This window comes from Muscardinus avellanarius (genome assembly GCF_963383645.1).
Source record: "Muscardinus avellanarius genome assembly, chromosome: 16".
Classification (NCBI taxonomy): domain Eukaryota; kingdom Metazoa; phylum Chordata; class Mammalia; order Rodentia; family Gliridae; genus Muscardinus; species Muscardinus avellanarius.
Window position 1 is genome coordinate 4,102,581 of NC_137802.1, and position 15,560 is coordinate 4,118,140.

The 15,560-nt window shown below is 62.1% G+C and overlaps 2 protein-coding genes across 2 annotated transcripts; both read left to right on the plus strand.

Moving 5' to 3' along the window:
- Window positions 1-8,823: 8,823 nt before the first annotated feature.
- DOHH (deoxyhypusine hydroxylase) lies at window positions 8,824-11,874 on the plus strand (the record flags this gene model as incomplete). Its single annotated transcript, XM_080713173.1, has 4 exons — window positions 8,824-9,097; window positions 10,416-10,492; window positions 10,950-11,187; window positions 11,558-11,874. The coding sequence occupies 4 exons, from the start codon at window positions 8,824-8,826 to the stop codon at window positions 11,872-11,874; spliced, it is 906 nt and encodes a 301-aa protein (XP_080569299.1).
- Window positions 11,875-14,425: 2,551 nt separating this feature from the next.
- SMIM44 (small integral membrane protein 44) lies at window positions 14,426-15,152 on the plus strand (the record flags this gene model as incomplete). Its single annotated transcript, XM_080713916.1, has 2 exons — window positions 14,426-14,609; window positions 14,935-15,152. 2 exons carry the CDS (start codon window positions 14,426-14,428, stop codon window positions 15,150-15,152), a joined length of 402 nt encoding a protein of 133 aa, XP_080570042.1.
- Between the last annotated feature and the right edge of the window lie 408 nt (window positions 15,153-15,560).

The window sequence follows — 15,560 nt, forward strand, 5'->3', positions numbered from 1 at the left end:
AGAGAGGTGCCCAGAACCAGGCGCTGCGTTCCGGTGGGAAAACCCAACAGGGTCTAGGCTGAACCTCTGCGCCCGGCAGGGTCTTGGGCCTGGGAACAGGGGAACGGGTCGCCAAGCAGGGAAGTCCAGGGTGTCAGCGGGGGCAGCCGGACCTGAGTACGGGCACAGGGACATGCCGAGCCGAGGTGCCAGGCTTGTGTTTGGAGGTAAACACAAAGCCGAGTTCAGATGGGCCGGGGGGTGTTGGGGCACAGACTAGATGTCTCCGGTGTTGGCGGGGTCCGGGCTGAAAGGACAGAACCGGACGCTGGGAGGGTGGCTGATGTTGGCTGCCCCGTGGGGAGGGTGGGCAGCAGAAATGGGCGGGCTGGGTGGGGCCAGGCCTCCTATACCTCCACGCCGGTGGGAAGGGCGCTTCCGGGTCCCTGTGGGAAGCCAGGTGCACCCAACACGCGCGGGCGACGGGGCGACCGAGGTCCCGGCACCCAGGGGTCCCCAGGGCTCGGGCTGCATCTCATTGGGCAGAGGCAGCCCCAGGAGGCTCAGCTCTGGGGGTCAGTTTGGAGCTGGGGGCGATCTGGGTTGGCAGAGGCCGAATCTGCAAGACCAGGGCTTGACAGGTCACCGGCGCGGCTCGGGGGGCGCGATGGGAGCCGGGCCCCGGGGTGCTGACATTGTAAAGGGCAGGGTGGGCGCGGGCCGGCGAGCGCGGCCGGGCCTGCAGGGGCCGGGCCGGGGGCGCCGGGGACGCGGAGGCGCCCGGGCCTCGGGCAGCCGCGGCTCCGGCCGTGGCTCGGTCCGCGGGTCGCGGCCCGCCGGCCCGGGGGGCGGGACCCCCGCCGGCCGCTCACCTGGCTCGCTCCCGTCGCCCGCCGGCCGCCGCTCGCCCCGCCTCTCCCGGCGCCGCGCCGCGCCCGCCTCGGGCCCCCGAGGCTCGGCCAGGCCCGCCGCGGCCGCCGCGCACGGCTCCCCGGGCTCCGCGGTGCCTAATATGGCGGCGCTCGCAGCTCCGCGGCCTCCCGGCTCCCTCCCTGGCCGCGCGCGCCCGCAGCGCCGCGCGCGCCCCCGCCCGCGGCCACGCCCCCGCGCCCCACGCCGGCGCGCCGGGCCGGCCACGCCCCCGCCACGCCCCCGCCACGCCCACTCGGCGCGGCTGCGCCGGCGCGCGCGCGGGGCATCTCGGGAGGACGTGACGTCTCTCGGGATTCGAATCAATACAGGAAGCGAGGCGCCACGCGTTGCCAAGGGCAACCGCGGCCGGAGGGAGCCCCGCGGCGGGCCGAGCCTGCGGGCGAGGAGCGGGAAGGCCGGGCTCGCCGGCCCGGGGGCGCGCGCGGCCCCTCTCGGGGGGCAGGCGCGGAATTGGGCCCCCAAGGGTGGGCGCGAGGCGGGGTCCGCCGGAGCCAGGTGCCGTCGCAGCACGGACTGAACACGAATGCCCCAGCACCGGCAAACCCTACTGTTTAAACCACAGTTTATTGTCCCTCTTCTGGGGAGGCCTCCAACCCCTAAAGGTACAGCAGGGGACAGTCCAGATAGATAGAAAGCAAAAATAAATCTATAAAGACTCGGCCCCTGGTTTTAGAAAGGCACAGATTGGCTAGGCGTGGTCCCAGTCCTTGGTAGGCTGCGGCAGGAGGAGCTCAGGCTGAAGGCCGGCCTCAGCAACTTAGTGAAACCTTGTTTCAAAAAAAAAAATATATATATATATACGTATATCTATAGCCGGGCGTGGTGGCACGCACTTGGATCGCAGGTGCACGGCCAGCCTCTGCTACTTAGGCCCTCCGCAGCTTAATGAGACCCTGGCTCAAAATAAAGACTAAACAGAACCAGAACCGGGCGTGGCGGCGCACGCTTGTCATCCCAGCATTTGGGAGGCTGAGGCCAAGGATCCTGGTTCGCAGCCAACCTCAGCTACAGCCCTTTGCAACTCGGTGAGACCCGGTTTCCGAATAAAGAATAAAAATTGGGGCTGGGGGTGTAGCTCCGAGGTAGAATGTCTCTGGGTTCCATCCCCAGACCCACACACACACATACAAAGAGCCAGGAGTCCATCCTTGGCACCACCAAATAAATAAATAAATGAATAAACAAATAGTTTGTGTGGCAAGGGAGGGGGAGGAACAAAGGATCTAAACAGGTATTTCAGATACTTCTCCAGAGACGACTCACAGATGGCCGGTAACCAGCCGGTCGGTGAGGATACACACCATCGCTAGACACTGGGAAATCGCAAAGCGAAACCACACTGAGATTCCGGTGCGTGCCCGCTAGGATGGCTAAGATTCAAAACAAGATAAATCAGAATAAACGTAAAAAGAAAACGAGTGAGCACTGGCAAGGCCAGTGATGGGGAAACGGGAGCCTGCCTACACGGCTGGTGAGATTGTAAAACCGGGCTGCCCGTGTGCCCAGCCTGGCAGCTTCTCAAAAAGTTAAACATAGAACCGCCATATGACACAGCAGGAATCCTCGGGATCTGCCAGAGCAGTAAACACACACGTCCACGCAGGGCGGTGCTTGCCTGTCGTCCCAGCCACTGGGGAGTCTGAGAAAGGAGGATGCGGAGTGGAGGCCAGCCTCAGCAACCCAGTGAGACCCTGTTTAAAAAAAAAAAAAAGTAAAAGAAATAGGGCTGGGGGTGCAGCTCAGAGTTAGAATGCCCCTGGATTCAATCCCTAGTACCAAAAATTAAATAAATAAAAAAAAAAAGCCGGGCGTGGTGGCTCACCCTTGTAATCCCCGCGCTTGGGAGGCGGAGACAGGAGGATCGCGCAGGTTCGAAGCCAGCCTCACTGGTTTAAGAGACCCTGTTTCCACATAAAAATGTTAAAAAATAGGTCTGGGAGTGTAGCCCGTGGGAGTGTATCCCGGAGGTAGAAGGGCTTCCAGGAACCCCAGTACCACCAAAAAAATAAATAAATAAAATAAATAAATAAATAAATAAAATAGGGTAGGAGGTAGAACGCCCCTGGGTTCAATCCCCAGTAATAACAAAATAAATAAATAAATAAATAAAAATAAATAAAAACGGCTCAGAAAGTGTCCCTGATCCGAGAGCACTCAGGACCCCCTCCCCAGCCTGGCACGTGCTTGGCAGCCCCTCCTCAGCTTGGGAAGGCACCCCTGGACCAGGGGCTCCCCGACCCCCAGGCCCCAGACCCCCTGGCCAGTCCCATCGTGGCCCGTCTCAGGTACCTGTTTCACCCGCCGCCGGGTTCCTCTTCCTGCGGCTGATTGCTGTTGTTTTTGGGGTGGCCGCGGAGACGCCAGCGGCCCTGCTCCCCACTCCCAAGAGCTCGGAGGGCCGGGACCCTGGTTGCAGCCCGGGCGCCGGGGGCTGTCGCGCCCCCTGCCGGAGCCCGTGCGCATCGCACGGCCCAGCCAGGCCGAGGGGCCTTTCAGGACCCTGGGCAGGTCCGGCCTCGGCCAGGCTGGGCTCGGGTCCCTGGGAGATGGGGTCGGTGGGCCTCGGCGCCCTGAGCAGGTGACCTTAGGCGCGCCCGGTGTACTGGGTTTTGTTTTGGTACTGGACACTGGAGTCCAGGGTATTCTATCTCCAAGCTATGCCCCAGCCCTGTGTGTGTGTGTGTGTGTGTGTGTGTGTGTGTGTGTGTGTGTGTGTAGTGGGTACTGAGGACGGAACTTAGGGGCACTCTACACCCCCAGCCCTATTTTATTATTTTATATTTATTATTATTTTATTATTATTATTATTATTATTTTTTTTTTTTTTTTTGGTGGTACTGGGGGTGAAACCCAGAGGCTTTCTACTTCCGGGCTGTACTCCCAGACCCATTTTATAGGAAACAGGGTCTCACTAAGTTGCTGAGAGCCTCAGTAAGTAGCCGAGGCTGGCTTCAAACTTGCGCGATCCTCCTGTCTCAGCCTCCCAAGCGCGGGGATTTCAAGCGTGCGCCACCACGCCCGGCTTTATTATTATTATTATTATTATTATTATTATTATTATTAATTATTTTGTGGGTCTGGGGATGGAACCCAGGGGCATTCTACCTCTGAGCTACATCCCCTGCCCTATTTTTTATTCTTTCTATTTACTTATTTTGCGGTACTGAGGATGGAACCCTGGGGCATTCTATCTCCAAGCTACACCCCCAGCCCTATTTCATACTTTATTTGGAAACAGGGTCTCACTGAGTTGCCGAGAGCCTCACTACGTAGCTGAGGCTGGCTTCGAACCCGCGCGATCCTCCTGTCTCAGCCTCCCGAGCGCGGGGATGACAAGCGTGCGCCACCACGCCCGGCTGAACTGGCATGTTTTGAAAGACGGAGATTGGAGTGTTGTTTTCACAAGCCAGGGGACCTGCAGGGCTCCCGACCACCGCCGGAGCGGGAAGACCCGGGAGGGCTCTTCTCCCAGGGCCTTTGCAGCGAGGGCGGCCCTGGGCACCTTTGTGGGCAGAGGAGTGGGGCGCGGGCGCAGGTGCTGGGCTCTCACCCCGACCTCCCTTCTGCCATCAGGGCCTCACAGGCCTGCAGGCTGGGAACGCAGGCTTCCAGCGCCTTGCTTTGGGGCGTGGCTCCCGGTATCTGTTTCCTGCACCCCTGGGCCTGTCTCCTCCCGGCATCCTGGGGGCCCAGCACACCTGGCACCCTGCCCAGGGGCCTCGCAGAGTCTGCGCCGCCCTGGGCCTTCCCGAAGCTTTTTGTAAACATCAGCCTGAGCTGGAAAGGTGTGTCAGCGCTGCCGCAGGCCCGACATCCCAGTGCCTGGGGAGACAATGACAGACAGACAGACAGACACACACACACACACACACACACACACACACACACACACACACACACACCTCCAGGACAGGGGCTGCGGCAAGTTGCGTTTTGTGCCGAGGACTATGCCCAGTACACATTAGGTGTTTTTTTTTGGTTTTTTTTGCGGGTCTGGGGATGGAACCCAGGGGCATTTGACCTCCGGGCTACACCCCCTGCCCTATTTTTTATTCTTTATTTTGAAACCGGGTCTCACTGAGTTGCAGAGGGCCTCACTAAGTAGCCGAGGCTGTCGGCGAACTGCGATCCTCCGGGTCTCAGCCTCCCGAATGCTGGGATTACAAGCGTGCGCCACCACGCCCGGCTACATTAGGTGTTGAATAAACACTTGTGCAAGGAATGAATGATTCTTGTCTCAAAAGACAAGTGTAGCCATGCCTGGCTTTATTTATTTATTTATTTATTTATTTTTGGCACTGGAGTTTGAACCCAGGGGCATTCTACTTCTGAGCTATGCCTCAAGCCCTATTTTTATTTATTTATTTATTTATTTATTTATTTATTGTGGTCTGGAGATGGAACCCAGGGGCATTCGACCTCCGAGCTACACCCCCAGCCCTATTTTTTATTCTTTATTTGAAACAGGGTCTTGCTGAGTTGCCGAGGGCCTCACTAAGTAGCTGAGGCTGTCCGCGAACCGCGATCTCCCGAATGCCTGGATTACAAAGGCGCGCCATCACGCCCAGTTTATTTCTGATTTTGAGACAGGCTGTCGCTAAGTTGATGAGGCTTGCCTCAGACTTACAGTCCTCCTTCCTCAGCCTCCCCAGTACTGGGATGACGAGCGTGTGCCACCTTCTTTGAAGGCCCGGCTTAAAAAAAAAAAAAAATTTAATTGAAAAATAAAAAGGAAGCCAGGCGTGGTTGTAATCCCAGCATTTGGGAGGCTGAGCCAGGAGGACCGAAGGTTCGAGGGCAGCCTCAGCAAGCAGTGAGACGCTCATCAACCTATCAAGACCCTGTTTCAAAATCAAAATCGAATGGGGCTGGGTTGTGCGTAGCTCGGAGGTAGAATACCCCTGGGTTCCGTCCTCAGCACCAAAAAACATAATAAAAATGAAAATACAAAGGGCTGGAGATGTCGCCGGGAGAGGGCTCGCCCAGCACACCCTCAAGCCATCATGCCTGCTCACTCCTTTTGGGGGACTGCTGATGGAACCCAAACCTTTCCTTCCTCCAAGCTCAGCCCGACTGCCTTTTCTATTTGGAAACAGAGCCTCGCTGAGTAGCTGCGGCTGCCCGGACCCTGCGGTCCTCCCAGCGCCCTCCAGCGCCGGGATTACGGGTGTGTGCAAGCCCTCCTTTTCAAAAGCCTCCCTCTGATTTCCTCGTCTCCCTCGCACACCGTGACTGTGAGCCTCCCGGGGCCGAGGCGGCGGGCGGCCGGCTCTCCAGCGCCCACTCATTCCTAAACGAAGAAACGTAGGAGCCACCGGCTCATTTCCGTTTTGCGACCCTTCCTTTCCGCCTTCCTTCAGCTTGGGTGCGGTGGCCACGCCCCCAGGCCCGGCCACGCCCTCAGGAGGCTCTGCGCATGCGCAGTCCCTCGCCGGTCGCCCTCGCTCGCTCTGCGCAGAATCGGCGCAAACCATTCCCGCTCCTCCTGCCGGGTGGGGAGGCCGGGAGGACTCTTTCCTTGGGGGACATAAACGCTGCCCTTCTCCTTGCTTGAGCAAAGCTCTCGGGTTTGCTGAATCTTTCTCATCTTTACTGATGTCACTGGACTTTCTTGGGGCGTCGGGGTCTCCCCCAGCCGCGGCGGACGTTGGCGCGTCCCCCCCGCCGGGGCGTTGGTACCGCCCAGCGGGTCACGTGGGAGGCGCCAAGATGGCGGCTCCGGGGACGCCGGCCGGTGCTGGGCCGGAGCTCGGTGAGGCCGGGCTCGGGGTGGGCACCGCGGGGCGGGCGGGGGTCGTGCCGGGCTTTAGGGTGCCCCGTCTATTATGGGGACCCCTTGTGGAACTCACGGTGCCCTGAATTTGGGGTGCGCGGGGCTGGGGCCACCTCGAGGGATTCTGGGCCGTTTGATGTTCGGGAGAGTCTCCCTGATTCGGGGTCGACGCTAAGGGGATCCTGGGGGCCCTGGAGGACGTCGTCTCCGGGACAGCCCTTTTGGGGCGGCGAGTCTGGTTAGCGGAGGTTTTTTATTTTTATTTTTGCGGTACTGGGGTGGAGCCCGGGGGCATTCTACCGCCCCGAGCTACACCCCCGGCCCTATTTTTTATTTTTATTTTGGAACAGAGCCTCTCTAGGTAGGTGAGAGCCCCACTATTTGCCCAGGCTGCCCTCGAATCTGCGATCCTCCTGCCTGAGCCTCCCAAGTACTGGGATTACAAACTGCGCCATCACGCCCGGCTCAGACCCCGATTTTATTTATTTATTTAGATTTTTTTTTGTGTGTGTGTGTGGTACTGAGGATGGAACCCGGGGGCTTTTCTACCTCCAGACTGTACTCCCCCACCTATTTTCTATTTTATGTATTTATTTATTTATTTTGCGGGTATGGGTCTGGAACCCAGGGGCGTTCGATCTCCGAGCCACACCTCCTGCCTTATTTTATATTCTTTATTTTGAAACCGGGTCTCACTGAGTAGCTGAGGCTGTCCGCTGGGATTACAAGCGTGCGCCACCACGCCCGGCTTCTATTTTATTTGGAAACAGGGTCTCAGTGAGTTGCTGAGAGCCTCACTCAGTAGCCGAGGCTGGCTTCGAACCTGCGCCGTCCTCCTGTCTCCGCCTCCCAAGCGCGGGGATGCCAAGCGTGCGCCTCCGCGCCCGGCTCTTTTTAATTTTGAAAGAGGGTCTTGCTAAGATGCCGAGGCTAGCTTCCAACCTACCCTCCTGTCTCGTCCTCCGAGTCCTGGGGTCGTGGGTGCGCACCCCCTGGCCGGCTCTTTACATTGTATTTTGAGATGGCGTCTCACCACCGTGCCCAGGCTGGCTTGGCGCCTGTGACCCTCCCGCGCGGCCCCAGTCGCCGAGTGGCATGCGCCCAGCCGCGCCTGCTGGCGGAGCCCTTTCATCTCAGTTTGTCCCTGCCACAGAGCGGTTGTGGTTTAGAGCCTGACTCTGAAGCGACTTCCTGAGGCCCAAGCCCCGCCCAAGCACCCAGGCCTGTGTTGCCTATAAAACAGGGAGGAGCCGGGAGTGGTGGTGCTCACCTGCCATGCCGGTGCTTGGGAGGCTGAGACAGGATCGGGGTTGGTGGACAGCCTCCGCTCCTTAGGCCCTCGGCAACACAGTGAGACCCTGTTTTAAAATAGAGAATAAAAACAGGGCTGGGGGTGTAGCTTGGAGATGAGCTCCCCGGGGTTCAATCCCTACTACCACAAGACAACAACTAAACAAAATAAGGAAAGAGGCCTAGGGCTGTAGTAGTGCCCAGAACTAAAAAATAAAAACAAGTAAGCGGGTTGGAGGTGCGGCCTCCCTGGGTTCCATCCCCAGCACCAGAGGCAGGCAGGCCGCAGCCCTTGCCGTCCGGCCTCCGCTCTGGTGAGGGCCAGGACCTTCCATAAGGTTCTGAACCAAAAAGCCCATAGTATCTAGTGCTCGCATGTGTTTGGAAGAAAAACGGAGCAGAGCAGGAAAACTAAAGTGAGAGGTTGACTTTGTAAACGGCCGGGGGCTTCCTGTGGAGGGGATATTTGGGACCCAGGGACAGGACCTGGGGGGCATTTGGGGAAGTGTTCCTGGTGGCGGGCACAGCCTGTGCAAAGGCCCTGGGGCAGGATTGAGCTTGAAGGGCTGGAGGAGGAGGAGGGAGGCAGGGAGGGTCAGGGCACGCCACGGAGGGCCTTGGGGGCTGGCAAGGAGCTGGCCCAAGGCGGGGCTGTAGGAGGGTCCTAAGCCTGGAGGAGATGTGCCTAGTTTGCATACAGAAAGGATGCCCCATCAGTTACCTGAGCTGTGTAACAAATGGCTCCGACCTCTGCGGCTCTAAGCCGGGGTCTCGTTTCTCTGTTGTAGGTTCTCGGCCCCTGAGCCCCCAGGTTTAGCTAGGACGAGGCTGCGGAGGACCTGGGCGCCATGGTGACGGAGCAGGAGCTGGATGCCATCGGGCAGGTGCTGGTGGACGCCAAGCAACCCCTGCAGGTCCGCTTCCGGGCGCTCTTCACCCTGCGGGGGCTGGGCGGCCCCGGCGCCATCGCCTGGATCAGCCGGGCCTTCAGCGACGACTCCGCTCTGCTCAAACACGAGCTGGCCTACTGCCTGGGCCAGATGCAGGACGCCCGCGCCATCCCCGTGCTGGTCGGCGTGCTGCAGGACACCAGCCAGGAGCCCATGGTGCGCCACGAGGCAGGTGAGCCCCGGGCCTGCGCGCCCTTGGCCCTGCGTCGCCGTCACGGCACAGGGCACAGGGCACAGCCGCGGCTGCCCCTGAGCCCGGGCGGTGCAGGCCTGTAACCTCAGTACTAGGGCCGGCCTGTCCCCAGGACTTGGGAGGCTGAGACGGGAGGACCGCGGGCTCGAGGCCAGCCTCAGCCTGTAGGGAGGCCCTCTGCAACCTGGCAAGACCTGGTTCTAAAACAAAAAACAAATAGGGCTGAGGGTGCAACTGAGACGCAGACCGCCCCCTAGGTTCAATCCCCGATACCTAAAGAGAGAAAATCTGAAAAGATGAGTGCAGTCTGCAGTGTCCCCAGGGCAGGCCTTTTTCCCCCCTTTGGTATCAGGGATTGATTGAACCCAGGGTGTTTGACCTCCACGTGACAGCTCCAGCCTTTTATTTTATTTTATTTTATTTTTTTGCGGTACTGAGGACGGAATCCCAGGGGCATTCTACCTCTGAGCTACACCTCCAACCCTATTTTTTGTTCTTTATTTTCATTTATTTATCTTATTTTTATTTTTGGTGGTACTGGAACCCAGAGGCTTTCTACCTCCGGGCTACACTCCCAGACCTATTTTATATTTTATTTGGAAACAGGGTCTCACTAAGTTGCTGAGAGCCTCACCAAGTAGCTGAGGCTGGCTTCGAACCCGTGCGGTCCTCCTGTCTCAGCCTCCCAAGCGCGGGGCTGACAAGCGTGCGCCACCACGCCCGGCTTGTTACTTGTTAAACAGGGCCTCACTGAGTTGTGGAGGCCCCTGAGGCTGTCGGTCGTGCCCCTCCGGTCTCGGCCTCCCGGTGTCCAGGGTGTCCAGCGTGCCCGCCACGCCCGGCTCCCTTCCCTTTAGCTTTTAGTTGGACATGGCCTGCCAAGTGGCCGAGGCTGCTCAGAACCGGCGATCCCCCTGCCCCTTCCAAGTGCCGGGTCGCCCGCGCGGGGCCCGGCGTGTGTGGCCTCGTCGTCTGCCCGGCCGCCCTGCCCTGCCCCCCCCCCAGGTGTCTCCCCAGGGAGGCCTTCCCTGGCGCTCCCCTCGGTCCCCAAGTATTAATTAGACAGCTCTCACAGCTCCAGCTCCGAGGCGCGCAGGCTGGGTGGGCCCACGGGCCCAAAACTGCGGCCTCTCTCAGGGCTGGGGAGGAGGAGGATGTGATTGGACGGCGCGGAGCCTGTGTGAGCGGCTGCTCCAATCATCCTCGGCCGGGGGCGGGCCGCGTGGTCCTGCCGCTCTGCCAGGGGCGGGGCTGCGCTAACCCCCCAATCAGCGTGAGGTCTCGCTGCCTTTCTCAGGGGAGGCCCTGGGGGCCATCGGGAACCCGGAAGTCCTGGACCTCCTAAAGCAGTATTCCACCGACCCCGTGGTGGAGGTAAGCCGGCCTCGACCAGCCCTAGACCGGACCCCCGGTTGCCAGGGAAACTGCATCCAGGGATGCTCCAGGCAGGAGGGAGGGGGCCGCCACGTTTGTCAGAACTGCGGCCAGTTAGCAGGGCGTGGGGCCCTACCTGCACCTGGGAGGCCCCAAGGACAGCCCCCGCAAGTAGAATGCCCCTGGGCCCATCTGCGGAACCGCCGCCATCACCACCAGACCTGGGACTGGGCGGCCTCGGCAGCCTGGAGCCCTAAGCCCGCCGGCCTGGCCTGCGCTCCCCTCCGAGCTCAGGGGTCTCCCCGCTGTCTCCACTTAGGGGCGTCCCCGCCTGACTCCTGTCCCTAGTCTATGTCTGCCCTGTCACCCCCACCCCCGCCCTCGCTGAGCCCTGAAGGCAGGGGTGGGCGGGTGCGGGCCCACCCTCAAGCCCTGCGCTCCGGCCATCCTCCCGCAGGTGGCGGAGACCTGCCAGCTGGCCGTGGGGCGGCTGGAGTGGCTGCAGGAGCACCCTGGGGAGCCGGCAGCTGGACCCTACCTCTCGGTGGACCCCGCCCCGCCGGCCGACGAGCAGGACCTGGGGCGGCTGCGGGAGGCGCTGCTGGACGAGGCGCGGCCGCTCTTCGACCGCTACCGCGCCATGTTCGCCCTGCGCAACGCCGGCGGCAGGGACGCGGCCCTGGCGCTCGCCGAGGGTGAGGAGGCCCCGGGGCCCCGTGGGAGGGCGCGGCGCCCCCAGGGACAGCGAGGGCCGGCCACCTGGGGACGGAGGCCACCTGGGGACGGAGGCCACCTGGGGACGGAGGCCACCCGGGGACGGAGGCCACCTGGGGACGGAGGCCACCCGGGGACGGAGGCCTCAGAAAGCCCGGGAGCCCCTGTGGCGGGTAAGCTCCAGTCCCGGTATTCAGGAGGCCAGGACAGGAGGACGGCAGGGCGAGGCCAGCCTGAGCAACTTTTTGTTTAAAAGTAACAAGTAGATCGGGTGCGGGTAGCGGGAGGTGGCGCGGCCGCCCCCTCCTCGCCCTGACCCCGCTCCCCTCCCTCCCTCCGTCCCTCCCGCAGGCCTGCGCTGCGGCAGCGCGCTCCTCCGCCACGAGGTGGGCTACGTGCTGGGCCAGCTGCAGCACGAGGCGGCGGTGCCCGCGCTGGCCGCCGCGCTGGCGCGCCCGGCCGAGAGCGCCATGGTGCGGCACGAGTGCGCCGAGGCGCTGGGCGCCATCGCGCGGCCCGCCTGCCTGCCCGCACTGCGGGCGCACGCCGCCGACCCCGAGCGCGTGGTGCGGGAGAGCTGCGCGGTGGCGCTGGACGTGTGGGCGCACGAGCGCGGCGCCGGCCTGCACTACGCCGACGCGCTGCAGCGCCTGCGGGCGCCGCCATAGCGCGGATTAAAGCCTTGTTGCCGAGCCGACTCCGAGGATGCTGCGCCCCCCACCCCGCGCCGCCCCCCAGAGCCAGAGCCGGGGCCCACCGGGCCTGCTGCGCCTCCTGGCCATTGGATTGGCTGCCGCCTTGGTCACGTGGCCGCTTTAGCCCATGAGGAGACGGGGCGCGGTCCGCCTGGGGGGGCTGGAAGCTCAGTTATTTACTTTGGGCGCTGGGGATTGAAGCCAGGGTTTTACTTGTAAGCTACAGCCTAGTTCTACTTTATCTAGCGGCGCTGGGGATCGAACCCAGGGGCAGTTCTACCCTATGCACAGCCCCGTTCTTTATTCTTTTATTTTGAAACGAGGTCTCACCAAGTTGCCGAGGGCTTCACCAAGTAGTTGAGGCTGGCCCGGAGTCTGCAGGCCTCCCCTCTCAGCCTCCCAAGGACCGGGACTGCAAGCGCGCGCCACCAGCGGGGCAGCGACCGGTTCCTCCTCCTCCTCTTCCTTTTTTTTTTTTTTTTTTTTTTTAATAGACTCTCGGGGGCTCGCTAAGTTCCTGAAGCTGGGCTTGAACCTGTGACCCTCCTTTATCAGTTTCCCAAGTACTGAGGTTGCAGGCGTTCACCACCATGGCTAGCTCACTTAATTTTATTTTGGTGGTGCTGGGGTGGAACCCAGGGGCTTTCTACCTCCGGGCTGTACTCCCAGACCTTTTTTTATATTTTATTTGGAAACGGGGTCTCACTAAGTAGCTGAGGCTGGCTTCGAACCCGTGCGATCCTCCTGTCTCCGCCTCCCGAGCGCGGGGTGGGGGGGTCGCAAGCGCCGCCCCGCCCGGCCAGCTCACTCTCCCTGAAGCGCGATCCCTAGCCGGCGCGGCGGCGGCGCACTCACGCGCACTCACGCGCACTCACGCGCACTCAGCTCGTCATCCCCGCGCGGGAGGCCGAGGCCGAGGATCCGGGTTTGTGGCCAGCTGCGGCTGCTTAAGCGAGGCCCTTTGCGAGTCAGTGAGGCCCTGTTTCAAGATAACAGGGCTGACCTTACGATGCGTGACTTCAGTGCCCCAATGTCGATTTTAGAAAGAATAGGGTGTAGCTCGGAGGTGGCGTGTCTCTGGGTCCCGTCCGCAGTGCTGCAAAAATACATCAGTAGACTGACCGCCCCCCGCCCCTCCCTCCCTGACTGGACTGGGCGCAGGAGCTGCCGGAGGCCGCCTCGGTCCTGCTATTATTGTTTTCATTGTTATTTCATTCTGAAGCGGGTCGGCAGGTTGCTGGGCTGTGCTTGGCCCTGCGCCCCCGGCCTCGGCTCTGCAGGTTCACAGAGAGGCCACCCTGGCCCCACCGCCCCCGGGGCCCCCGCCCGGGTGTCTCCCTGGACCTTTGCCTGGGTGCCCCCCCCCAGCCCAGGGTGGCGCCCGCTCGGCAGCCCAGCAGGCGGGGGTGGTCCGCGGCCAGCCTCGGCTCCGGAGTGGGGCCCTCCGCAACTCTGAGGCCTTGCTTCAAATAAAAAGAACAAAAAAATAGGGCTGGGGTAGAGTAGAATGCCCCTGGGCTCCACCCCAGACCGCAAATAAATAAATAAAGTCTCGTCCTCGCCGGGCGGGTGGTGCAGGACCGAGACCTCAGGGCCTGGAGCTGAGCCACCAGGGTCCCGGGCGCACATGCTTCCAATGTCACATACTCTTCTGTTTTTATTTATTTTTTTATTTTTGGTACTGGGGCTTGCATCCAGAGGCACTCTACCTTTAATCTACACCCTGAGCCTGATTTTATTTCTTATTTGGAAACGGGGGCCCACTGGGTTGCCGAGGGCCTCGCTAAGTTGCTAAGTCTGTCCTCGAACCTGCGATCCTTCTGTCTCAGCCTCCCGAGCACAGGCTGCTCGGGAGAGTGGGACGCCCCCGGGGTTGACCAGAGCCCGGCGCTCCCTGCGGATACAGAGTAGCAGCGTGGCCGCAACAGTAACAGCCGCCGCCTGGACAGAGAAACAGTAACAAAGGCCCAGGCAGTCATCCCAGCGTGGGGGAGGCTGGGACAGGAGGATCTAGTTTGAGGCCAGCCTCAGCCTCTTAGTGAAGCCTCTGCAACTCAGACCCTGTTTCCAAATAAAATATAAAATGGGTCTGGGAGCACAGCCTGGAGGTCGAAGGCCTCTGGGTTCCACCCCCAGTGCCACAAAACAAAACAAAGATAAAAAGGGCCGGGGTGGGGGGTAACCCAGAGGTAGACCGTCTCTGGGTTTACTCCCCAGTACCTAAAGAAAGAAAGAAAAAGCAGAAAGAAGGTCCCAGAAGCTGCTTAGTAAATACTCGCGAACAAATGCACTGGGGGAAGCAGCCTGAAGAGTCTGGTGGGAGTCTCTAGAAGCAGGCTCCGCAGGTGCAAAGGCCCTGGGGCAGGGAGAGACCCCCCCCCCCCGCGGTTGGAAGGGAGCCAGGGGGGCGGCAGTGGACGGAAGTGATTTGCGGCCGAGTAATCCGAGCAGATGGTGGCCGAGGCCCCCAATCCTCTTACTCCAAGCCCCGTGACACTTGCGTCCGCGGGTCACCCTGGGCGCGATGGCGGAGGCGGAGGGCTGGGGCGCGGCCCCGCCCATGTACGAGGAGTACCGGCCGCCGCCGCTGGACGCCGTCCGCCTGCCGCGGTACGCGCTGTACCTGCTCATCGCCTCCATCCTGGTGCTGGCCGTGGCCTACGCCATCGTCGGGCACCTCATCAAAGACCTGGCCCACGACCTGGCGGGTGAGCGCCGCCCTCTGCGGATGGGGCTGGGGGCGCCGCGAGGGCCGGGGTGGGCGGGGGGCGCCGGGGTTGGCGGGGGGCGCCGGGAGGGAGGGCCCGGGGTGGGCTGGGGGGCGCCGTGAGGGCCGGGGGTGGGCTGGGGGCGCCGGGAGGGAGGGCCCGGGGTGGGCTGGGGGGCGCCGCGAGGGCCCGGGGTGGGCGGGGGGCGCCGCGAGGGCCGGGGTGGGCGGGGGGCGCCGGGAGGGAGGGCCCGGGGTGGGCTGGGGGGCGCCGCGAGGGCCCGGGGTGGGCGGGGGGCGCCCGTGCTCAGCCGCGCCCCCTGCAGACTGGGCCTTCGGCCCCAAGCCGGACCAGGAGGACGCGCCCCGCGAGCTGCGCCCCAGCCTGGCCGCCGAGGACCTGGAGGAGCTCGACCTGCAGCTGGCGCTGGCCTGGCGCGGCGAGGAGGACGCCCCCGCGGAGCCCCCGGCCCGCGACCCCCGCCGGCCCTCGGTGGTCTTCAGGGACCCGCCCGGGCGAGGCCCCCTCCGGAGGGAGGACTGAGCGAGGCCGGCGCCCCGACCTGGCCCTGCTGGGGGGGGTCTCAGGCCGGACGGGCTCCCCCGCCGGGGTCTGCGGGCGCTGGGGGAGGGAGAGCTGGAGCCGGCTGGCGGCCCAGGAGGCGGAGACGCGAGGATGCGCAGGTTCGAAGCCAGCCTCGGCTTCCGCAACTCAGTGAGACCCTGTTTCCAAATAAAGAATGAAAAAAAAAAAATTAAGCAGGGCTGGGGTATAGCTGGGAGGTAGGGTGCCCCTGGGCTCAATCCTCGGTGCCACAAAAACAAAGCAAAATAATAAGAAGAATAAAGGATAAAAAATAGGGCTGGGGATATAGCTTGGAGGTAGAATGCCCCTGGGTTCCATCCCTAGTATGGGGGTGGGGGGAAAATGGGGCTGGGGTGTAGCTCAGAG